This window comes from Monomorium pharaonis, chromosome 9, assembly GCF_013373865.1.
Source record: "Monomorium pharaonis isolate MP-MQ-018 chromosome 9, ASM1337386v2, whole genome shotgun sequence".
NCBI lineage: Eukaryota > Metazoa > Arthropoda > Insecta > Hymenoptera > Formicidae > Monomorium > Monomorium pharaonis.
The window spans coordinates 1,723,207-1,749,147 of NC_050475.1; the positions used below are offsets into that span (position 1 = coordinate 1,723,207).

Here is a 25,941-nt window from a genome sequence, read left to right on the forward strand (position 1 = left end):
AAAGTCGAGGATGTAATATTTGTTATTATAAATAAAACTATGCGAGTAAGTAATCGGGGAAGGCGTACCGTTCGAAGTTCAGTTCCCTAAAGAACAGTACGAACTACTGTCTGCGACGCGTGCACATGCGCCCAGACTAGAAGACACAACTTTTCCCTTCTTTTTCTACAATTTCAGATCCTATTAAAAAAAATTATATTAAATAATGTTTTATTCCACAATAATTATCGACATTAGGCAATGCACAAATAATTAAAAATGCGTATAGATAATAAAACATACAAATTTTTTATATTAAAAACATTCAATAGTGTGGATGCCTTTTTAAGAAAGCCTTCAAATAATATTTTAAAAAAAATCTACGTTATATAATCTATTTTATATAATTTTTAAAAATATTATTTGATTATATAATTTTGGATAGAAAACGGTTTTGTAATTATTAAAAAATAAATTTATTGTTTAAGAGACCACAGAAATTAGCTCGTTGATAGTAATTTATAAAATGGGGAAAACAAATATACTTACATTTGAGAATATCTTTATATTTAGAATTTGATACATATGGAATATCATTATTGCAACTTTCCAATTTATAACATTAAATTGTCTCTTTATAATATCAAAAGCAGATATGTTAACCACATTTTATAATTCTTTCTTGTCATTTATAATAGTTTACATTGTTTACACTGTGTCTACACGAAAAAATCTGTGCGCGAATATCACACAGATAATACATAAAATATCCCTGTAGGTATAATCTTGAAATCTATGGCACAACCCTGATTCATATTTCTATTAAATCTGAATGTTTACTAAATAGAATTTTTCACAAAATGATTTTGAATTTCTCATGATTTTGAGTTTCAATTAAAAAGTAGTTTCAACCTTCATTAAATAGGGCTTCGAATATTTGCTCGAATTTGAGTCTCTACTATTAAAATTTCCGTTAAATAAACTCGAATCCCCATTATTTTTATTGTCTTGTCAAGATTTTATACATGGCATAAAACAGATAAAACAAAAAATAAAAGATATGCTAACAAATATTTAGTATATTTGTAGTAATTCATTTTTATCGAAATAACATTATAGACTGATAAATTGTACAGCTCTTTTTTCTGCAACTTGTGTATATATTTTGTATATATATGAATATTTACACTTCAACTATTTAAAAAATATATCGTAGGTATATATTTGATAAAAATAATATTTAACAAGAGAGAAACAAAACTGAATTCTTGAGGACAGTTAAATTTTGCTGATCTCAGGGTATGTCGTATTACGTTCATTTTGTAATATTATAATACCTACAGCAACAGAGAAATAGAAGATAGGAAGAGAAAGAGAGAGCAAAAGAATAACGAAGCCTCTTCTTTGCTTTCCCGAATGTACGCGAAACCGATTAAGCTTAAAAAAGATTTACTTTGGCCTCAAACTATAGGTAGGTGCTGCTGTTGGAGGGATTGTTGGCGTACAAGTGGAAGTGGAGGTTTCGCCCACGATAGCATTGGTAGAAGCGTTCGTCTCGCTTTTATAACGAATGTTAGTATATTCTCTACCTAACTGAAGAGATTTCTGTAAAGAAACAATCAAATTAATTAATAAGAGTAAGAGTCATTTATAACACTTTTACAAGTTAATAATATTAAGATTTATAATACCTGTTCCGCTTGCATTCGTTGAGATACCGTCTCAATGTAATGTAAAACAGCGAGATAGACAAATTTATATTGCGCCTCTGTCTGGACCATTCCTGATCTTCGCGCACGTACTCGCTGTACCGTGCGTTGAATATCAATTTCACAGTCTAGTCCTAAACATTAAAAAAATGAGAGAACATTAACATATACATTTTAATAGATCAAAATAAATATTATTTATTAAAAATATTATTTTATAATAAATCGTAATCATCAATATTATTATTACAATTGGCGTTATTATATATTAAATATATTTAGCGACTTTAGTTAATAATAAAATAAGATACTTAATTATTCATCATATACTTACCATGACGTTTAATTTGATCTAAAATCATGTCAATTACGATAAATGTGCCCGTTCTGCCAATTCCGGCACTACAATGAACGAGAATTGGCCCTATGCTTGGTTCATCCTGATCCTTTGGAACCAAAGATGCCGCGATCGATTCTTGCCTGGCGTTTACATCGTGTAAAAAGTTTAGCACGCAACCAGGATCTGATGGAACACCGTGATCAGGCCATGCCTATAAATTAAATAGAAATTTAAGTAATAAATTCTAGAGAAGCATATATATCTCTCTCTTTCTCTCTCTAATTCAATTTTTGTTACAATTAGATAAGATATGTGTCAATTGTATTTGACATTCCTTAATAAAATACACTTTATAAAATTTCAAAAAATATATAATTATAAATAAAGACTAAGATATTATTTGATTAGTATAAAATGTAACTTTATTAGTAATAATTTATTAATATTTTAAAATTATATATATTAGACATTACTTGAAAGTGATAATGATAAATTCTTCTGGACTCGGAAAACTCTGGTTTGGTTCCTTGCAAAAGAAACTCGCGCAGAGTATAATCAGCGGTCGAAGTTCGAGATACGGCACGTACTTTCCACTCATTACCATACTCGGCAGTTTCTCCTTCTTCCGGCCAGTAACGCGCGCATTTATTCTAAAAAAAAGAAAAGAATGTTCCAAAAATTAATTTTCTAGCTAGAGCAGAATTTACAATTCACATACCTTTCCCCGCTCTATTTCTTTAGTAGTCATAACAATCACTCGAGTATTTTCTTGATACACCATGTGCCAAAAGTCTTGTATGGTATTCGGAAGGCAACCTTGCGTAGCTATGTAACATTTGCCGAATAACGGATCATCACCACCGCTATCAACGGTAGTGTTTGTTTCATCGCCTTCTTTGTTCTACAAAACAATTATTATATAATTATAATTTATCACGCAAGATATCGCAACATAACTAAATATTCTTTCAGATTCTTTGATAAATGTAGAATTATAAAATATTTTCTAAATATTTCAAATTTCTGGAACTAAATATATTAAAGACGTCAATAAAATAAATATTACCCTTATATAGTTGGCATTAATATAATCAGCTCCAGGAACATCTGAGTCCACGTTTTTTAATCGTACTCTAGTATGATCAAATGGTAAAATGTTCTTATAACGATTCTTGCTACGATTTTCTGGACGTAAACCTTCCTTTCTTGAAAACATATGCCGGCATTCTTGTTGCTGCAATGACTCAAATTCTTCCCAAAAACCAGCTTTTCCTTTTCCCTTGCCTGCTCCATCCTCACTGCTTCCACTAGTTCCATTCCAACATAGCCAACCATTAGAACAACCATTTTCTTTGTGTAATTGTCTAACTCTGCTTTCGATACTACTAGCATTAATTCGTGTTGCATTAAATGGTTGCCTGTAAATAATCAATATTTATTAAGCGAATATTATTCCGTACACAATAAAAAAATTGAAAAAACTTTATAGACACAAGCATTAAAAATTTTAAGTAAATTTTTTAAATACATTTTTTTAATGTACATAATTTCCTATATCATATTTAATAAGAATTTTTAATATTTTATAATACAGAATAAGATACAAGATCTTTACCGAAGGTGAACAACGCTTCCGCTTGTTTCAACCATTGGATTTCGTTTATAATGTTCTATTAAATCACTAAGACTATCAAACTTGTGACCACCACCAACGTCATATTTGTTATCCTGCAATATTAATCAGTTTGAAATATGTGCACTGCAAATACTTATTTTAATTATCTATATGTACATGTAAATACAACTCAAGTTTGAAAAAACATGTTATTAGTTTTTCAACATTAAAAAAACAGCTTAAAAAAGGATACAAAAAATATTTTCCATTTTTTAATTATTTTTTCATGAAGAGTCACTTCACCTTACTATCAACAATCGTACTATTGTTTGTTACTATCCACGCGCTGTATATTTACAGACATATGGGATGCTGCATATATAAAATATTACAAATAATCTAACCTGAGATCGTATCATAACATGTGTAACGCGATCATCGGTGCGTACTGATAGCACAAAATCACCAGGTTTGCTTTGAGACTCGCGTACCAAGAAAGATCCATTCTTTCCACGTTCCAGCATCAACCGTTCCGCTTCTTTTGCTGACAAATGGCCATGGAACCACCTTTAATTATAATTTTTTTAATTACTATATGCTACACTATATATTTAAAATATATTTAAAACAGTGCCAATAGTTTTATCAGTGTTTAAAAAGAATTATACAAATATTATATTAAGATGTCTTGTATATAGAATTATAAGTTGTACCTTTCAGTTGTGGGATCAGCACAATTGAGAGGAAATCTAAGCTCGATAATTTCACCATTCTTTTCGCGTAATTGCCCACCATTTTCCATGTAAAACTGTACCAATTCCGAAAGTGTGGCAAACTTTTCACCGCCATAAAGATCGTAAAAGTCTCCTGCGTTTTTTATTTTAATATGAGTCACTTCACCATTTCGTCTGAGGACAAAATAAAGATGTATCCAATATTATATATTAGTACATTTACAATTTACTTTAATTAATTAGTATAATAATTTAATTTAAACACATAGTTTTGCACATACCTGACAGATAATGTAAAGTCACCAGGATTTGAAGAACTTGGTCGTGCTAGAAACGAACTGTCAACTCCTCGTTCCATCAATAAACGTTCCGCCTCTAAACCCGTAATGTTAGGATGAAACCACCTGCAATATTATCAATATTAACATTATTTGTATTACACATTGCAAGAAACAATTAAAATTCGCAATTAATTGCTTATTTATTATATTTTAAAAAATTAATTACACTTATCAGCAAGCTTATAAGTGTACTTGATAGATTTGACCAATGTTTTATTTTTTATTTTTTTTTTTATAAATGTGAACACACTAGTGATCCTTCAAATGCGCAAGTCTTGGCTCTTAAAATTAAAGACAAAAATAAGATCAATTATAAATGCGCTCGCGTGATCGGCTACGGCGTATCAGATAGATCGTAGATCAGGTGAAGCAGGAGCGAGGAGAGCATCATACCAAAAATGGTAACAAGCGTACAAATGCCGCACCCTGTGCCAGGTGACGATTCGCCTCTCGCTCGTTTGCACTCGCACGCGGAACGTGCGATCGACGATTCTTTAGTCTTTACTCTCGCAATTAGCATATCGCGAGCGTGCGAACGGACGGACGAGAGGCGAAGCCCGTATCGGAAGAACGGCATTTAAAAAACCGTGGTATTGCCGACGGGTCTTACTATGATCTCGCGCGCCGATACCTGCGAGCAAAGTTGGTCGGCTCGCGCCTGTTGTTGAACGCGCGCGCGCGTTTACATTGTCGACGCAAGAGACTGCTTTCGAGGCGGTGCGGAAATCGGCGACGACGGGTCTTTCGTGACCGCGAAAGTCGCTGCGTTTCCCACGCGCGCGGCGACGAAGAGTGAGTGACTCTCACCTGCGAGATACCATGCTGTAGTTATTCGAACGGCTCATATCAATTGTCAACAACTCGCGATGACAGCTCGTTGTCGAGGCGCGCGCGGCTCGCCTCGAGTTCGATCATGCGACACAATCCCGTCGATCGTATGTCAGACCGAGGGCGATGCCACCACCGTCGTCATCTTTGACATGTTCGGCTTGCGCGTGAAAACAAAAAAGCTTCGATCGTCGCTCGACGCAGAACAAAATGCTACAGTCATAGAGTAACGCTGTTCTAGAATCGAAGCGCATACAAAAAGAGCGTACAGAGATGAGCGGAAAGGCGGTCGCTCGGTAAGGAGCCAAAATCCATAAAAAACTAGGGGAGAATGTTGGCAATGATGGAAAATCTCTAGAATCCATAAATTTATTTCTGAAGTTGACAACACTGTGGTGCTTTCGGGAGTAGCATGGGAGATGCGTGTAGTGCAGAACCGTGATTGTGACAGATGGTGCATGAAAGACCAAAATAACCTCGCGGAGATGACAGGTCAGCAAGACACAGGTTAGTGCTAAATATTAAACTTTAATGAGATTATTAATTTAGGATCTTTACAATACGAGTTACTGTAAACTGTCTTTGCTGTTTAATTCTGACTGCATTTACTATGTAAAGATTATCTTTCTTATAAAATTATGTGATATTTACTACATGTTTACTTTAATAATTAAATAAATAAATAAATAAAACCAGAGTTGTATTTATTAATTAATTTAACACTAAAGTCATTTGTGTTGTAAAGATCCTAAATTAATAATCTCAGATCAGTTTTTCTATAATAGTATTGATATTACAATGTAAAATTATATTATTATTACCAAAATACCAAAAATAATATAGAATTATTATTTCTTAAAAGATATAAACATATAAATCCTTTTTTGTAAAGATTTAATGATTATATAGATCCATCAAAAATAAAAGATTAATTAGTAATTAATCTTTTACCTTTGATAGGTCTGTATTAATTAGTAATTAATCTTTTACTTTTGATGGGTCTGTATGATCATTAAATCTTTACAAAAAAGTATTTATACATTTGTATCCTTTAAGAAATAATAATCATCTCATATTATTCTTGGTATTTTGGTGATAATAATATTATTTTACATTGTAATATCAATACTATTATAGAAAGACTGATCTGAGATTATTAATTTAGGATCTTTACAACACATGACTTTAGTGTTAAATTAATTAATAAATACAACTCTGGTTTTATTTATTTATTTATTTAATTATTAAAGTAAACATGTAGTAAATATCACATAATTTTATAAGAAAGATAATCTTTACATAGTAAATGCAGTCAGAATTAAACAGCAAAGACAGTTTACAGTAACTCGTATTGTAAAGATCCTAAATTAATAATCTCATTAAAGTTTAATATTTAGCACTAACCTGTGTCTTGCTGACCTGTCATCTCCGCGAGGTTATTTTGGTCTTTCATGCACCATCTGTCACAATCACGGTTCTGCACTACACGCATCTCCCATGCTACTCCCGAAAGCACCACAGTGTTGTCAACTTCAGAAATAAATTTATGGATTCTAGAGATTTTCCATCATTGCCAACATTCTCCCCTAGTTTTTTATGGATTTTGGCTCCTTACCCGGTCGCTCATTAGACATCGCGCGTCGCGCGCGTCAAAATCGCACTGGGGCTCGATTCTTGAATTCATTCGCAAGAAAACGTATGCGCAAATACCCGCTCTAACAGAAAAGTTGCAAGTTTATTGGTTGAAAGCCATACGATAGCCAATAAATTTTCAACTTTTCTGTAAGAACAGAATTTGCGAATACGTTTCTCTTGCGAATGAATTCAAGAATCGGGGCCCTGGTCTGCCAGCTGTTACGCGGAAAATATCAGTCCATGAGACTGCACCCTAATCCATCTCAGGTTCTTTTCGGAACTGGCCAATCACAGTTACTCCCTTTTTCAGAAGAATGGTTGTAATTGGCCTTATGATGTCATTTAATCGCTCCCGGAGCGATTTAACCCGTCGGTCAAAAACGCTAAAAGATTTTAGACATCGCTGCAATAATAATACACAGTGTAATATTTTCTGAAACTTAAAATATAGAAGATAAATGGAATATAAAGAATAAAATAAAATGTATAAGCTCGGATCTACAATAGTGTAGTAAAGCCTTATGCCATAAGGAATTAACCAATTATATTCGATTATTCTTCTCATATTCGATTATAATTGGTCAATTTCTTATGGCATAAGACTTACTACACCTATTGTAGATCCGGCCTTAGCCAAGTCGGTTGTGCACATTTGGACAATTTAATAAGACCTTTCGATTGAACGAACCAATGAGAAAGAGTTAATGCTCTAGTTTACACCGAGCACTTGGTACGCGTATCAAGTAGTGAATTTAAGCTGATCAGCCAATGATTAAACACATTCACTAGTTATTTACTATTTGATACGTGTACCAAGTGCTTGGTGTAAACTAGGTCCATGGCTGTGAGTCGTAGTTGACCAATCACAATTCGAATTCGTTTACGTAAATTCTTATAAAGTTATCCCTCTTCGACTTATCTAATCGATGCTTTCGTTTGGCCTATATATATGTATATATATATATGATAATGTACACTGATGTATACATATATATTTGTCAATGAGGTTCTCTATGCCACGTTGGAAGTTTAGCGCTGCATTGCGATTCATGCTGTTATTCGTAGAAAGGGGTTTGCCTCATCGGCTCGCGTGCCGATATTTGTGAATATCGAAAACATGAAGGCGCCGATGTGAGCTGAGTGTCAGAGGAGTGTTTTAGAATTTCTCGACGTTTTTCGAGTGTGTGTTCACGGCGTTGGTGCAGGGTGGGGCGAGGGTAAAAGTAAGAGAAGCCCCAGCGATGTCGTCAGACATGAATCTGTTTGACTTTCTGGACGACACGTTTCTCAAGGGGGACGTTAAGGAACTGTTCGTCGATCATAATTACAGTGACGTCATCGCGGTGAGTTTTCCAAAGCTTCCCGATAGCTCCATCCAGTAAAGTTTCCCTTTATCGCTTGTATTCTACCGGGCAATTCACGGTTTACCAAGGTATTTTAAACTCCTTTCAAAACAGAGCGAATGACAATGCTGTATATTCGCCTAATAATTTATTAGAAGTCTATTAAATATGGACAGTCATCCGTTAAGAATTTATAATATACTGAGCTGTATTTAAATAGATTATGGTATACCGTAAAGTGTACTAGTACCATTCAGAGACAGTAGCACTGTATTATTTGCAAAAAATCTTGCGACCTTGTTGGATCGTAATATTCAGTTTTATAAACTATTCGTGTCTTTTATCATTTGTTCGTTTTATCGAAGAGAAAAAGAGAAAGGCCTATTCTGAGGAGAGAACGGAACATGCCGTATGTTTGAACGTTTATTTGCTGACCAAATGCATGACGTTTGGCAAGAGTGTTTTGTTCGATTAGAGCAAGAAAAGCTGTTATAGATGATTATTTATTGTCGCGAGATTCTTCGCGAGGTTGACAATCAGAATTATTACAGACGAATTTCAGATTGCATCATCTTATCTGAATCAAACGTGCTAACACGTTTACCGATCAATAACTTAAAAAACGTACCTATTTTGCACATAGAAAAAAAGTTATTGATCTAATAAAATGTGTAGTTGCTGCCAATACAGATGTACTCAACACTATAATATTTTCTGTTAATGCAAGTACAATATTGTTATTGCAATAGCATATATTATTGTATTGAGTATATCTGTATTGACAGCCCACAACTACACATTTTATTGAATCACTTTTTTTTTCTCCATGCAGAGAATGAAATATGTAAAGAAGTTCCTGTTGAAGAGGCTCATGGCAATATTTCGTCACATTCTATTTCTTATTTAGTTCACTCGAGTCTTGCAATAAAATCAGCTCTGTGAATATATGGAGACCTACTTAAATTTACTTTCAGTGAAACTAAGAAGCAGAGAATGATTATTTTTTATTGGATATTTATTATACAATGTAACCTGTTCAACAAGCAGTCATAATGTGATGTGACAGGAGTTTTGGCATTAGTTATTTCAATTAATAATATGTTTAAAATTGTGATTTCAATAATAATCGTTGCAGTAACATTTCTGCGCTTCATTGCTCAATCTTGATACACTTGGTTTGAAATTTTAATTCATGTCAACATATGGTACAAGCATATGCCATGTGCTCTCACAGACGCCAAGAGTAGAGTTCTTTATTTATTTACTCATTTTTTATTGCATACTATATCGTTTTCATTGCAATACTAAGCTCTGAACAATCTATAATTTTTATCAAAACCTAAAATAGAATTTATTTATGCCGCGTGTATTATAAACTTACATTTTATTATATATTTTATGTAATGTACTTCAATTTTTCAGATATCTTTATATTAAGTAAAATTCTATCAGGAATTACAGATCGTTCGAAGGACAGAGGCTATAACGAATCATTGTGAAAACTATGTCGTTTAAAAACGCAGGAACCGCTATCAGATATAACGATAACATTAATTAACGTCCTATTCTTTTGAAAACTAGGTCTTAGCGAGAATTATTTCACAGACAGCGTTCCGGAGGCGAATGATGCATCTCTTTGAGACAATTTTGCCCATGTGTCACTTTTAACATATGGTGCGCCGATTACCCACGTGGTTTCGCGCATTATAACCTCGAGTCGCTAGAACGATTGTCCGTATTGCATTCGATCCGTTCGATCGCTCGATCGATCTGATCGCCTGAAATATTTAAAATGAATTTTATCTTTGTATCGCACGCGAGATAAGCGCGATTAAAAGAAAAAGATGTGTGCGAAACGCATGCATCAGCACGTGGTAGATGCGCAATTCGCATATCACATTGCCCGAAACGCAATACGCAGTAGATAAGTTTAATGACAACGCGCCTGTGCAAACAATTTCGATTGTTCGATACGCGCCGAAGCTTCTTCCTTTTGAATTTGTTTTTTCTTTTTGATACGCCCTTTCTGATGCGCGTAATTTGCGAACGTCCGTTTTCGCCAGATTAATTTTATCGGTTCACTTTATCTCTCTCAGGAATCTTTAAAAATCGGAGAAAGATAAAGCGTAAATTACAAACTGAGATTGGAGACAATTCACACAGGTGGAAACGGACGAAAAAAATTTGCAACTTGCTCGCAAATAACTTTTGAGCGCTCATCGAGTCTTAACATCGCGACAGCGCGCGATTCACGGTGATCAATTCATTTTGCATTCGTCGATTAATTGCCTGAAGGATTTCTTTCCGGTTTTCTTTTTCTTTTTTCGAGCACGTTTAAACGAGAAACCGAGAACCCGGCCGGTCTTTGGTGCGCGGCGAATGACCCTTGTACGGATACCGTTACGTTACGGAATTTCTTCATAACCGCGTGGCTTAACGCTCTACCTCGCGCGCGTACTAATACGAATTTACGTTGCTATTCTTCCTCCTCATTTTCCTACGCGCTTATACGTTTATCATTGTTATAAAAACAAAATTGTAGTAGTAAAATTTTTATTGAGATACGTTTATTGCGTTGAGATTTGATAAAGAAGAAAAATGTTTGCTCCTCTCAAAAATATTCTTTCGATAAGGTTGATATCTCACTTCGACGCATCCATACCAATATTTAACGATAATGCGCAAATGTGAAGCAATTATGTAAGAAGTCAAGGTTTCTTTTTTATTTGTTTCGCTGTTCTTTAGACGAGTTTTTTTGCGAATTACGCGCAATGCATAATTACTTTGCTTTGTAAAAACGTATGAATTAAAAAGAAACTCTTTTTTTCACTTCTCTTAATTTTACGTTAGTAAGGAGAGTGTGCGGTTTAGTTCATGAATAACTCGTCAAATTTTTAGGCGCCAATTTTGTATATCTATTGTCGAAAGATGACACGGACGATGTTTATGTAACATTCCAGGCAGAGGAATGCCCGACGAATCCCGACGACCTGTTCGCCTCGATCCTGAAGATGGAGGAGGAGGACCCCCTGGACTTCAGCCTGATCGGGAAAGACCTGGAGACGATTGCGTCCTCCTCGTCGGACAGCGGTCTCTCCAGCGCGTTGAGTCTCTCCTACGAACAGCAATTGAGTCCGTTTCTCTCGTCGCGGACAGACAACAATGAGGAGGAGGAGATCGGCAATAACTCCAACTTGAGCAGTCCGCAGCAGGATTTTATGGAGTTGGAGCCTGCGGCCAGTCCATCCTTGGCCAGCGTGGATAGCCCCGTAAGATCTGTCATGAGTTCGAATATTGGCTCGCCAACCAATGACGTAGTCGAAGAGATGGATTACGAGCAATCCCTGGTTGCCATTGTAACGCCGAACAATACCATGCCGTGTTCGGATGCTTCTATCGCTGCGGAACAACCGGTCGTTGATATCGGTAAGATTAGCTTACCGTCTTGTTTTTTTTTCTTTTTTTCTTTTCTTTCCCTTTTTTCCTCCCCCCCTTTTTAAGGAAAATATGTGAATACGTAGCGATGCGTAATCAACTTGTTTGTTTTTCCTCAGACATAGCTACCTGAAAATTTGATCGGTAACATGATAAGATAGGATTCTCATACAAATTCTCATGTTATATAGATTCAGCGTCTAAACAGCAAGTGCAGGTCAATACGCCACAAGAGAATACCGTGAACGTTCGTAATCTGACGTGTAACGGCAAGCGAAATATTCGACAACTGATACGCGTCACTCCAATGGGTTCCGGTAATCCACGGTCTATCCTATTGCCCGTGAGCCTGAAAGACATGAAGGAGGTCCGAACTATTAAGATCATGACAACACAGGCGAAAAATTTGAAAGGCTTCAAGATCAACCAAGCAAACATTATCAATAAACCTATTCAGGTATGTAATACATGTATATACATATATGTATAATGTATTATCTACAAAAGTTTTTTAATAAAGAATTTTAGAGAGACTTATTTATATCTATGTATCCATTAAATTGTATAATTACGATACACGATTTTTTATATTTTAAAATTAAAGATTTCTTTAGTGATAAAGATTCAGAAATTATTATTTGTCATAACTTTACAATTTTATTGTTTTATCTGTATAAATTTAAATTGTAAAGTTAACACACACACACACACACACATTGTTATTTATTTGGTTCGTTGAGATCTAATTTATAGAGAATTTATTTTTTTAATATTACTTAAAAATAATCAATTTAACGAATACATTAAGAGAACATTAGTTATAAAATTTTGTTTAAAAATTTGAAAAATTAAAAGCATTCTTTATTAAAACGCGTAATTATAATACATTTTTTATGCATATTAACGATGTGTTTTTAAAACTTTTTATAATTAGATGACGATCAAACAAGAGGATTCTGGCAGTGAAAAGGGCACTTCCAGTGATGAAGTGACGTCGGAAACAGATTCAGCTTATCCACGCCTAAAGTTAAATGACGAGGAGAAGCGATTATTGCAAAAAGAGGGCATTACATTACCCAGTCACTATCCGCTGACGAAACACGAGGAGCGTGAATTAAAGAGGATCAGACGCAAAATCCGTAATAAGATATCCGCGCAGGACTCTCGCAAAAGGAAAAAGGAGTACGTGGATGGTTTGGAAGATCGTGTGAAAAAGTGTACACAGGAGAATGAAACTTTATTGAAACGGATCAAAGTCTTACAATCGCAAAATCAGAGTCTGGCTGGTCAGTTAAAGAGATTACAAGCAATCATACAAAAGAGCAACAAGAGCGCTCAACCAGCAACTTGTCTGATGGTCTTGTTGCTTTCGTTAGCTCTTGTGGCTTTACCAAATTTGCGACCACATTCCAACAATAACAACGATTTAACACAAGAACAGGAGCAACCAGAGAAAACGTCACTCGCAGGTAAATTTCATCACTTTTTTATTACAAAAGTATTATTCATGTTTTCATATTTTGTTAATGAACTATGCTGGTTATTGAAATGTTCTAAACAGTTATATCAAAATAAGTTTCAGTCATTGAGAATTTTGCAAGACTTTATGAAACACATTGAAAATAAAATTAATTCTAATTCGAGATTTTTTTCATTAAAGTTGCGAATTTAAATTGTTTTTAAATTTATAACTAGTACATGTATGTACGTATATATATATATGTGTGTGTGTGTGTGTGTAAAATTGTTAATTTGTACACGTATGAAGACATATGTACATAAATTATAAAAAATATAGAAATATATAAAATATGTTTATTATAGAATATAAGCTTTAATGTTACATTTTTTATTGAATATTATTTGAAAAATACTTTATGTATATAGTTTTATTTCGTTTTCGTAGAATGTTTATTTTGCAGTATTGAACTGTATACACAGCAAATTCCATTTGACAAATGAATCTTCTTGAATTTCGTCACGATTGCACATTATAAAGAAACTGTTGATCCATGAGTTCTTTGACAGATTTAAAATTTTATTTTGACATATTTGAATTGACATAACATAATTTTGACAGATTTGAATTTGATATTTTATTTTCTGTTATTTACGAAAAATTGATTTTTTTTAAATTAAGTAATACGTATAAAAAATAGAATAGAATATAGATTAAATGGAGAAATCCAGAAAAAAGCAAGAATTTTTTTATTAAAAAAATTACTTTTATTATAAATTTAAAGTTTTTAAATTCTAGAAAATGTAAACGTATAATATTCTTTAAACATGTCATTTTGTTTATAAAATTGATAATAAAAACCTACATGTGTGAGCGAGAATATCGAAAACTGTATCGTTTATGGGATACTTAAAAAGTTGTCTTACTACTTTCTAAAAGAGGACAAGAAAGCACTGGTCCTTTCACTGATCCATTTTTATTATTCAAATAATTCTCTTATCGCGTAACTCATGTAGATGTTCGTATTAAGATATAAACTGATTTTAATGCTAATTCTACACCCGGAGTAAAATAAATCCCAATGGTTTTTGGCTTTAGTTTTAGACTTAATGTTTTGCTTAGCTTTATGAATTTTTTTATTTCAAAATTTAAATTGCCCCAAAATAACTTTTGGACATTATTTTGGAAGTTTGAAGAATGTTAAAAAATTTTTTTTACCCAAAATGTTTGATAATATATGAATAATTATTTAAAGAGGCTGGGGTATATTACACCCCTTGTGTAGAATACCGAATTATTTGATAATGTGTAGGATTGGGATTAAATAAAGATTAAAAAATATTATGTTATAACAATTATTTTGTATTATAATGAGCCAAAATTATTTTATGCTGTAATTGTTTTAATTTTAGGTCGCTCGAGGACTTTATTGTACACGAAGCAGCTAATGGACGAAGACCTACAGCAATACGGCGAAGAGCTATTGCAGGAGGTCGAGGGCCTTCTAGATCATGATTACAGCCCAGTAATTCAAATGCCTTTCTACAAACGTCCTCGCATTGACAACGAACCTACTCCTAAGTACATCTCTTCTATGAATCATGTGGGAGGAACGCTTGGTTTAAAACCAGATCTTGGTGTCTCAAAAATGAAGAAACAATATATTGAACCTCCATTGGATGATATATGGCCACCGCCTAATCCAGGCGGCATCCAAAAAACAGTTACCGTGGATAAGCTTGAAACGGTTACTAACGAGTTTAAGATTAACATCTCCGATACTGAAGGCACCAGAACAGTTCTTGTCAAGATGCCTCATGATAAGTAAGATGAAACGTATTTACTTTTTTCTAATAGCGAGACAGTAGAATCTTGTTTAGTTTAGGAATTCATATTAGATTAGAAATACATTTTATTACAGCAGTAGAGAGAGGTTTATTTCCTCTGGACGTTCAAGCGTTATGATCGACTCGATTAAAACAACTTTTTTATATCCAAGACAATGAATATATTCAATAGAGTAGTATTCAATTATGTAACTATTGAATATTGCAACACTGAAAGTTATTACGAATAAAGTAGCATATATCCATAAATATAACAATTATTTGTCAAAATTATGTTTTCTAAACGTACTCAATATACCTGTCAGTCAAAAACATCGAATTATTAGCAAGTAATGTTAATGAAACTGTTAAACTGCGAACCGCAGGCGGTTGCAGTCAATCATTTTTGCAAGAACATTTTCTTGTTTGCTGAATGTGGTTCATATATGAGTAGGAAATGGGGAAAAAAAGAAGGAAGTGGGAAGGGAAAAAACTGCTTTGTGTGCAAAATTTTTTAGTAATTTTTATAGATTAGGAGATATCAAATACTTATTTATGTGAAGAGCAGTATGAATACCATTCTTAGAATTTTATGATTAGAGTTTAGATTATAATTTATGCTTAGATTATAATTTTTATCGATATTTTAAAATAATGATATATATAAGAATTTTTTGTAAGTAATTAAAACACACACACACACACACACACACACATATATATATATATATATATATATATATATATATATATATAATTTATATGTACTACTTGGTTTAATGTTATGACAAATGATATAAATATATCTCTATAATTAATAGAGATATAAAACAGATATATGAATAATTTACGACTTTATAATTAGATATATGTAAATATTGACACATGTACTAATATTTGTTATAAAAAATAAATCCATAATGGCATAATATAATCTATTATATTATATGGCCACGAATTAATCATATAATTTATCACGCTAGGTCTAATAATCTTTGTCTTTGATTTTATTTAATCTTTAGGTTCTTAGTTTTACGCTTGATAACATTTGTTAAATTGAATTTTATATTTTATAAAATATTTTAATATGCATATATTTTTTTATTTTACATGAAAATAATGCCAGTATTTTTTAATAGCCGAAAAGAAAAATAATAACTGAATTAAAGTATCGAAAAATTATAAGTGTATATGTGTGTTTTTTGCGCGTGGGTGTTATGTGTGCATGTGTATATATCAATCACACTTTTACATGTGATACTCATCTCTTGAAAAGTAATGTTTAAAATGATTGGCATAAGTCACCTTTTCATATATGGGGTAACATGTAAAGATTGTAAAGCTATCCATGTGAATAAAAAATTATGGGAAATGACAAGAAATAGATTATCTAGGTCCATGATTTTACGAGTAACTGATATTGAAGGTGAGCAGTTTTCACCGAAAAACCTGTATTATAAGTAAATATTAAAGTAAAATATATATACATATATATTAATTTTTTGTTATAAATTTGAAATACTGCTATTGTTTGCCTCGCATATAAAACATACCAGATGTGCACGAAAATGTAAATAAAGTATGTTATAGACGCATAACAAGTCATTTTGTAATAACTTGTACTTACTAATATTTGCTCGGAGGTAAGAAATTAACTGAATCCTTTATCAGAATATACACCTTGGTAATTCTGTTTATTTCTGAGTATAGTACGACTATATTTATATATATATTTTTTAAGCGATAAAATAACTTGTGTAAATTTACTAAAATCATCGTTATCAACTTTATTCAATGTACGTGTATTAATATCAATATCAATATCATAAAAATTTGATTATATTCAATATATGGAATTTTTTAAACTTGTATAATATCTTGTATAATCAGAGAGAAACTTAAGAATATTTATTCTAATTTTGTTTCGTTAATTGTAAGTACTTTCAACGTAGATCAGCGTAAACTCGAATTGTATCAAATTTTATTAGGTGATTTTATCGGTAGTGTTGCAAAATAAATATGCTACGCAGTCAGTGATACGTAGCCAATTTAGCGGTTTTTTTCGCGAGATCTAGCGTTTTTCAAAGCTCATCTAGCTGGTAAATTTAAAAAATGCGGAGAGCGGTTCTGACTTTATGAAATATTTTTCTAGTTTTTTCTTTTTTCTAGCAGTTTTTAAATTTTATCAGAGAGGAACCTGAGAGCGGCCACCGCGGTCTTTTTCGTGCGATTGATAATGGACATTAGTACCATTACTCTTTGAGAGTAGATTTCTCCTGGCCAAATGGGACCTACCTTGTATTGCTCCTGGTCAAATCTTCTGGCTGTTATATCAGTTAGAGAATAAGACATATTTTTTCACTGTCACACACACAAAGCTGAATAACAGCGCCAGCAGAAATTTATCCAATAAAAAAATTTTTACATAAAAATATATATAATCATATGCAAATAAAATATGTCCACATATGTTTATATTAATTACTCTTTTTGTAAAATTGCTATTTAATATGAAAAATATAGTCATACTAAAAAGACAAAAATTAATAAAAATATAATTTTGTAAAAAAATTTTGTAAAAGAAACAATGCAAAAATTATATTGTTAATTAGTTCTTGTTTTTTCAATATAATTGTCATTTTTCTACATCAAACAGAAATTTTACAAAAGAAGAAATCAGTAACATCATACATGTTGGACATAATTCGTATATGATTATATAAACTTATATATGTTTTAATAAAAATGACAAAAAATTTTACCGGGTAATGCGTACATTACGATCGAGTATATCATTACGAAAAAATGCTAGAAAAACCATTGAATATATTTATGTTAATTTCTGACATCTAACTTTTAATAAATTTCTTCTTTCTTCCGGCCAAATTGGACTCACCTTTCGTTGATCCTGGCCAAATCAATTCTGGCTGCATGACAGATAAGATAATTTATTATATTATAAGTAATTTTTATATTATAAGTATTATATTATAAGTAATTATATATATTATAAGTAATAGCGAATCGAACAAATATATACATTTATACATATTTTATTAAAAATGACAAAAAAAATTTACCAGATAACACGTACATTACGATCGAGTATATCATTACGAAAAAATGCCAGAAAAATCATTGAATATATTTATGTTAATTTTTGACACCTAACTTTTAATAAATTTCTTCATTCTTTCGGCCAGATTGAACTCACCTTTCGTTGATTCTGGCCAAATCAATTCTGGCTGCATGACAGCTAGATAATTTTATAAGTAATGGCGATTATACATTTATACATATTTTAATATATAATTGATTAAATATATAGATGTATGATTGTATAGAAGTAGTTTTGTATTATTTTAGTATTATGGTAATTTGTTTGTTTATTAATTGTAGCGGTATAAATACTTAAGGTTAACATTAAAGGTAGTAAGGATTAGTCAAGATGCCTAACGATAACTTTAAATAGATGATTGTATAAGCTGAAGAGAATAAATATATTATTATTATTATTATTATTATTACATATTTTATTAAAAATGACAAAAAAAAATTTGCAGGGTAACCCGTACATTACGATCGAGTATATCATTACGAAAAAATGCAAACAAAAAACATTTAGAACAACGAATCTATAAAATGTCGCATTTATTTGTACTATTTATAATAATAATATATAAACACATTAATGTAAATTTCATAGATTCATTGTTAGATTTAAAAAATCGTCACTCACCAATCCGATGCGCAACGAACGGAGTTATTCAGCCACGAAGCGATGATACTATAACATACAAACATAAGATTCAAATTAAAACAGTGCTCAAAATAATAAATATTTAAAATTGAAAATTTTACGCGCACATTGAACTTTTAAAGTTCGACTTTGAAACACATACGCATATGCACACACGTAGGCACACATATTTAGTAATATTTTTAAAAGTTCCATTTTTTAAAAAAGATTATTACAAAATGTGTAATATATAAAATGTTAGATACATTCTTTTTCTTTTTCTAAATACTTTTGGAATTTGCTGAGATAAAACCGAATAAATAATAAAAATCATTTGTGCAAATAAAAAATATTTACCACGAGGTTGCTTCCCGCGCAATCGACTTCGCGTATCACATATTGACACGTCGCTGCAAGTCGCGATCTTCGTTCGCACAAGTGTTCACAGATACGTGTTCGAACGAATTACGGCACAATTAAGGTTGATGCGAGTTATATTTACCAATTAAGAGATTCGCGATGCCACTTGTTCCGGAACCGATTCACCTTCCGTCCGTTACGTTCTAACAGCGACACGTAAAAAGGTGGAGTGAAACGGCTTCGTCACTCTCGCGCGGTCAACTTCACGCGTCTCAAAGTGACGCCACGTCGCACGGTCGTTACGCCGAATCTTTTTGCAGTATCCTTGCTGCCAGCCATCCTCTCCGTGCAGCACGATGGTGCAAAAGTCGTCTTTCCGATATTACGGATAATATGCGATTAAAATGGCGAAGAGATTTCTTCTCGCGCGATCACGATTGACATATATGTCGTTACGAATCGATTTCGATCTTCGCTCAAACAGTGTTGACAGATACGCTTGAACGAATTACAAGGCAAGGTTGATACGTGTTATATTTACCAATTAAGAGATTTGCGATGCCGCTTGTTCTGGAGCCGATCCACCTTGCGTTTGTTACGTTTTCACAGCGATATGCAAAAGGATGGAATGAAACGACTTCGTCACTTTCGCGCGGTTAACTTCACGCGCCGAAAGTAACGCCGCGCCGCGGCGCGCGCCGCGCCACGCGGTAGTGGTATTTTAAATCAAATTTAGCGGATTATTTTTTCAGGAGTTGGCTACACTGTACGTAGTATCTATTTCCAAAATAGATGGCAATAGTATAACGTGAGCCCCTCTCTGATTCACTCTGATCATGTGAAAAAGGCCGTTGACCGCCGTTGACGTATTTATAATGAATTTTGAAACAGTCAAATAATAAGAACAATAAAGAAACTTAAATTAAATTAAATTAATTAAAAAAATTATTTTTATATATAATTACAACATTGCAAGATAAAAAAGAAAAATTAAATTTATAATTATTACAATATTAACATAACCAAAGTCATGATTCTGATGACTTAATCTAATCCGGAGTTGTATGACTTTCGCGCTATTTCTCTGTCGTGTTTCTCTCTAGTTCTGTGTTTGATTTTTGTATTGAAACAGATTATATATTTTTATAATATTGATATGTACAATAATGTATAGTGTTATTTTCACATGATAAATCGAACGGACAACATCTGTAATAACTAGCAAATCTTGAGATTGCACGTGTATAATCTTCGTATATTCGTGTTGATAACGTTAAAATGAGTGAAATTTCGAATTTGCTTGACTTATTACCAGTTTATTATTCAAGACTGTTTCCTTTTGCCGACTATTATAGATGGCTGAGTTATGGAAATGGTAAGAAAGTGAGATTTTTTATTTTCCCAACAAATATTTAATGCACATATATATCTGATCATGTATCTAATCGTATTTTTCTTTATTCTTTTTTTTCAGTTACTACTTTTAACAGGAGGGAATTCTCGTTCACCCTCTCGGACGATATTTATATACGTTACCAGTCTTTCAATGATCAGAAGGGACTGTCGGATGAAATCAAGAGACTATTGCCACATAAAATAGACATAGGAGCAGTTTATAACACTCAGTAAAGTGTATCACATGTTTACTGCATCGATTTTTAGATTACCGTGTTTTTTCTCAATAATGGATTCTTTTATAAAGTCAAAATTTATAGTTTATCATCTACAACTTTTAAACTTGATCATCTGTCTTATCATACTTTTACTTCAAATTGCAGATAAAAGTCTATAATTCAATCTACTTTAATTTTGACTTAAAAAAAATTGATTCTATATTATAAAGAATAGTACGAAAAATGAAATAAAATAAATAAAACCTAATAATGAATATAATTTTACTTAATTATAGACCAAAAGATCAAAGAAGAGGTCCTAATTTTCATCCAGTTGAGAGAGAATTGGTGTTTGATATAGACATGACTGATTACGATGAAGTAAGAACATGTTGCAAAGGGGCAGACATTTGTGGTAAATGTTGGAAGTTTATGTCACTTGCCTGCAAGATACTAGACAGTGCGCTGAGATGTAAGATATAATTGTATATTATTATTATATTGCTTTGAATGCTAGAAATTTATTTCAAAGTGAACATTTGCTTTTGCAGTGGATTTTGGATACAAACACATTTTGTGGGTATTCTCTGGCAGAAGAGGTATTCATTGCTGGGTATGTGACTCCACAGCACGCGCTTTGCAGGCGCAAGTACGGGCGGCGGTCGCTGAATATTTACAGATTATAGGTGGAGGTGAATTTATGAAGAAGAAAGTACATCTCGCGAGCGATAAAATTCACCATTCTGTCAAGTAGGTTTATACACAGTGTTTATAATAAATATTTAAATAGAAATTAGAAATATACATGGAAAAATCTGGCGTTACAGGCGTGCTCTCGATATAATCGATCCTATTTTCATTGAAATGTGTGTCAAAGAGCAAAATATGTTGGGCACGGAAGAAGCAATCGAAAAGTTTCTTCTAATACTGCCTAATGATGAAGATAGACAAGAAGTAAAGGCGTTATTCAACAAGGAAAGTACCAGTGAAGCGAGGTGGAACGTATTTATACAATATATCGACTCTAAACGAACAGGGGTACGATTATATTATCTTTGTAGCAGTTTTAGTATTGTATTTTTATTCGAGATATTGAAATTACTTAATTTATTTTATTTCAGGGGGACCGAAAATGGTATTTGTATCGTCACCTAATTGAAGAGATAAAATTACAATATTCATATCCAAGATTAGACATAAATGTCAGCAAAGGCTTAAATCACTTGTTGAAATCTCCATTTTGCGTCCATCCGAAAACTGGCAAAATTTGTATTCCGTTCACTGCGAGTGCAGTGGACAAATTCGATCTTGACAAGGTCCCTACGATAATGACGCTGATAGAGGAGATCAATGCGTACGATGTGAAAGACAAGGCTGAAGAAGAAACGTACGATTTAAACAAAAAGCGCATTAAAGATTACAAAAAAACAAGCTTGAACAAGTCTCTGCATGTTTTCCAAGAATTCTTACGACACTTGGAAGCTGAGCGACGGGAACAGAGATTAAAAGGAAAAAGTAAGTACATCACATTATCAGCTTTTGTACAATTTTGTATAATTAATGATCATAAGTTCTAGCGTGTTTGTTTTTAGTTTCAGCTGACAGTATGGAATTTTAAGAGATCTTACAATAATAAATTTTTTTCTAATTGCAGTTATATTCTAAATAATGTTTTATTGTAATTTTATTTAAATTTAAAGAAATAATTATTAAGTAAATAGATATTTATAATAAATAATTATGTTTAAAATAATGAGTACTTTGTATAAATAAAAAGAAGACACTTTTTATCTTCAAATCCAGTGATCTCTTAATTTTACATGTCATATAGTTTCTTATTATATAAGCTGCTAAATGGTACTATTATAGTGGAGGAGGAAGGTAGGGCAAAAGGAGTTACGTTGATGATTGAAATCTCAATAGCGATCAAAAATCGTGACTTTCGAATTTTTCCCGCAAAACCGAAACGTTCGCTTTTAAAAGTTTGCTTTGATGATCGCGTTAACAAGATTTCTCTTCGATCGTGAGACGTCTACTCCACTTCTTCGGATCAACTAGATGAAATTTCGGCCGCGCGCGCGCTTGGACAAAGTAACTCGCTCTTTCATGTGAACCATCGTGAAATTTCTTTGGCTCCTTGCGTTCCCGTTAAATCGGTTGCATGGACTATGTTAATTAGTTAATATAAGCCACGTTAATTGTGCCTCGACCTGCCTCGTTCTCACGCAGGCATATTTAGCCGTACCGTACTTTCAATTGTGTCAAGATTATGGGCCGTATAATTTTATCGTACGGCATACGGAATGTTGAAGAGAGGAATGAGGAAATAGTAGAATCCTTATCTTCTCGTCTTCTTTCGCTTTTCATCGTCGAGAATTAAAGATAGTTAAAAGCAAAATCGGTGTTATATTTCATAATGTATAAATAATAACCTCAATTTATTATCTATTGATAATATGTGATTATTTCTATTACTGTTGCAATTACAATTTTATTATTATTTGTATAATGTGCAGAAAAGCAAACAAGTCATTCCCGTGTGGAAATTCATCTAGGCATGCCCTATTTAATATTGGTCCCATACGGGCGTTACTTAGGCATCCAAAATAAAGGCTTTTCGGACTGAAATCTATTCAGGGCCTATTTAGGATATTTGAACTTGGGCTTGCCTGAATTGGGCCTGGTTTAAATTTACAACTTTTTCCCCAAGACTCACAGTTAGGTTTGCCCGGTTACAGCCCGTATAGGACCTAGTTTGAATTAGATGTTTGCTCCAAAACAGTTATATTTAGGTTTGCCTAGTTATAGCTTTTTTTCTCAATTTTTATATTTTAATTATTTTAATATATTAATTGTATTAGACCTAAATATTTCAAAGTACCGTTTTCCATGTCTGATAAACTGAAGTAATTAGCTAATACATTATTTATAAAATCTATTATTTTATTGAGTTTGTTGTCTTCCATGTTTGGCTTTTAAATAGATTGTAAAGAAAAACAAAAGTTTTAAATAGAATATTAATTGCAAATAACCGATATCAGACTCGTAATATGTTTTTGTAAGATTAAAAAAAAATACCATTTCTGTATTACAAATACTGACACCTATTTCGATTGATTAAACGATACGATTATATGTATAATACATAATGCATAAAATATAATAAATAATTGATATATTTTAAAATTGTTTTTATTTATTAAATATAATAAATTGGGCAATTATATATCCTGTAATTTTGGCCCAATTTATTTTACATATATAAGCCTAACTTAAATATAATTAACCATCTAATTAACCATTTGAACGCTTCAAAGTATTAGTGCTAAATAGATTGCAATTTCCATCAAATTATTAAGGTTATGGAAAAAGATAAATTTAATAATGAAATTAACAGGTAAATAAATTAATGCTATTTATTTTTAATATATTTTGTAAAATTTAACTGCTTTTATAAATAATATAATTGTGTCAGTTTATATAATATATATAGTACAGGGAACTTAGACTCAGAAACCACTGTTTCGAGAAAAAATTGTAAGAGGTACTTTTATTGCAGATTCTTAATCATACAAACATATTAAACAAAAATTCAACTCGGAAAAAGTTGGGAATTATTGTGTAAACAATGAAAGAAGGTGAAAATTTTTGTTTTTTTGGCAATAAAAAAAATTTATTACTGTTAGCAAAAAACAAAAAATATAAGCTTATAGGTATTAAAAATATCTATTAAATGAGCCGTCGAACGTTCCAATTGGTTTATTTTTTAAGGAGAAAAAAATTAAAAACTGCCAAAATTTATTTTTTTTAAATTGTTAATAACAAATGGACAAGTGATGGCAAATTCTTGTAATAGGGCTTAAATAGTAGCGGTTACTATTCTCTAAAAGTCTTGAAAATTTTAGCCCAAAACATTCATAACTTTTGACACAAAGCTATTTATTATTTAATTATTTTTTAATTTCTTAATTTTTAATTAACATTGTTTACACAACTTTTTCCAAGTTGAATTTTTGTTTAATATGTTTGTATGATTTTTCCGAATAAGAATCTGCAATAAAAGTGCCTCTTACAATTTTTTCTCGAAAGTCTAATTTTAATTTTAATGTACTAATAAGTATATATAGACAATAACAAGTACCCAATATCAATAAGTCATTGGCTCAGTAGATAGAGTACTAGTTTGTGTAATCCTAAGGTCCCGGGTTCGAAACTTAGCAGCGGTAAGTTTTAATGTATTTGAAAAATAATTTTATAATAAAGGTAACTTATTTTTAAAAAAATTAAATAATTATAAATAATAAAATAAAAAATAATTAATAAATTACAAAATTAAAGAAAAAAAAAATAAATAAAAAAATAAAATAAAAAAAAAAAAAAAAGAAAAGAAAATAAATAAAAAAATAAAATAAAATAAAAAGAAAAATAAAATAATAAAATAAAATAAATAATAAAAAAAAAAAAACATAAAAAAACATAAAATAAATAAAAAAAATAAAAAATAAAAGAAAAAAATAAAATAAAAAATAAAATAAAATAAAAAAAGTAAAATAAAAGTAAATAAAAATAAAATAAAAGAATTAAAATAAAGTAAAATTAAATATTAAAGTTAAAGTTAAATAAATTAAATTAAAATAATTAAAATAAATTAAAATAAATTAAAATAAATTAAAATAAATAAAAATAAATTAAAATAAATTAAATAAATTAAAATAATTAAATAAAATAAATAAATTAAGTTAAATAAAATAAAATAAATTAAGTTAAAATAAAATAAAATAATTTAAATTTAATTAATTAATAAAAGTTTGTCCTTAATTTAGTATGTACTGTTATAAAAATAATAAAAATAAATTTTTTTTTTTTATAATACTAAACAATTTTAGTTTGGCTCAAGCTAAATTTTTATATTGAGCCCAAGTTTAAAAACCAATGTAGGCTCTAGATTAAAAAGCGGGACAAATCGATATTGGACCAAGGTAGGC

General features: G+C 31.5%; 4 protein-coding genes and 1 long non-coding RNA gene across 5 annotated transcripts; 2 read left to right on the top strand and 3 right to left on the bottom strand.

Moving 5' to 3' along the window:
• Window positions 1–75: 75 nt before the first annotated feature.
• LOC105836746 (tyrosine-protein phosphatase corkscrew) lies at window positions 76–5,718 on the bottom strand. Its single transcript, XM_012680995.3, has 12 exons — window positions 5,526–5,718; window positions 4,659–4,781; window positions 4,357–4,551; window positions 4,048–4,210; window positions 3,644–3,756; window positions 3,095–3,446; window positions 2,747–2,929; window positions 2,502–2,678; window positions 2,023–2,239; window positions 1,671–1,822; window positions 1,433–1,584; window positions 76–180 (listed from the first exon to the last, which is right to left on the bottom strand). The coding sequence occupies exons 1-12, from the start codon at window positions 5,561–5,563 to the stop codon at window positions 174–176; spliced, it is 1,872 nt and encodes a 623-aa protein (XP_012536449.2). The 5' UTR covers window positions 5,564–5,718; the 3' UTR covers window positions 76–173.
• LOC118647234 lies at window positions 4,953–7,110 on the bottom strand. Its single transcript, XM_036291702.1, has 2 exons — window positions 6,966–7,110; window positions 4,953–5,900 (listed from the first exon to the last, which is right to left on the bottom strand). Exons 1-2 carry the CDS (start codon window positions 7,036–7,038, stop codon window positions 5,659–5,661), a joined length of 315 nt encoding a protein of 104 aa, XP_036147595.1. The 5' UTR covers window positions 7,039–7,110; the 3' UTR covers window positions 4,953–5,658.
• Window positions 7,111–8,171: 1,061 nt separating this feature from the next.
• Window positions 8,172–15,714, top strand: LOC105840330 (light-inducible protein CPRF2). The gene is made up of 5 exons (XM_012687232.3): window positions 8,172–8,524; window positions 11,485–11,950; window positions 12,151–12,416; window positions 12,894–13,428; window positions 14,831–15,714. Exons 1-5 carry the CDS (start codon window positions 8,423–8,425, stop codon window positions 15,244–15,246), a joined length of 1,785 nt encoding a protein of 594 aa, XP_012542686.2. The 5' UTR covers window positions 8,172–8,422; the 3' UTR covers window positions 15,247–15,714.
• Window positions 9,512–11,478, bottom strand: LOC118647235. The gene is made up of 2 exons (XR_004964535.1): window positions 9,984–11,478; window positions 9,512–9,863 (listed from the first exon to the last, which is right to left on the bottom strand). It is a non-coding gene; the product is annotated as an uncharacterized LOC118647235 (long non-coding RNA).
• A 4,414-nt stretch (window positions 15,715–20,128) lies between the features above and the next one.
• On the top strand, window positions 20,129–24,142 carry LOC105840244 (DNA primase small subunit). The gene is made up of 7 exons (XM_012687126.3): window positions 20,129–20,718; window positions 20,818–20,968; window positions 21,253–21,428; window positions 21,508–21,706; window positions 21,784–21,994; window positions 22,078–22,471; window positions 22,549–24,142. The coding sequence occupies exons 1-7, from the start codon at window positions 20,622–20,624 to the stop codon at window positions 22,572–22,574; spliced, it is 1,254 nt and encodes a 417-aa protein (XP_012542580.1). The 5' UTR covers window positions 20,129–20,621; the 3' UTR covers window positions 22,575–24,142.
• Window positions 24,143–25,941: the final 1,799 nt, after the last annotated feature.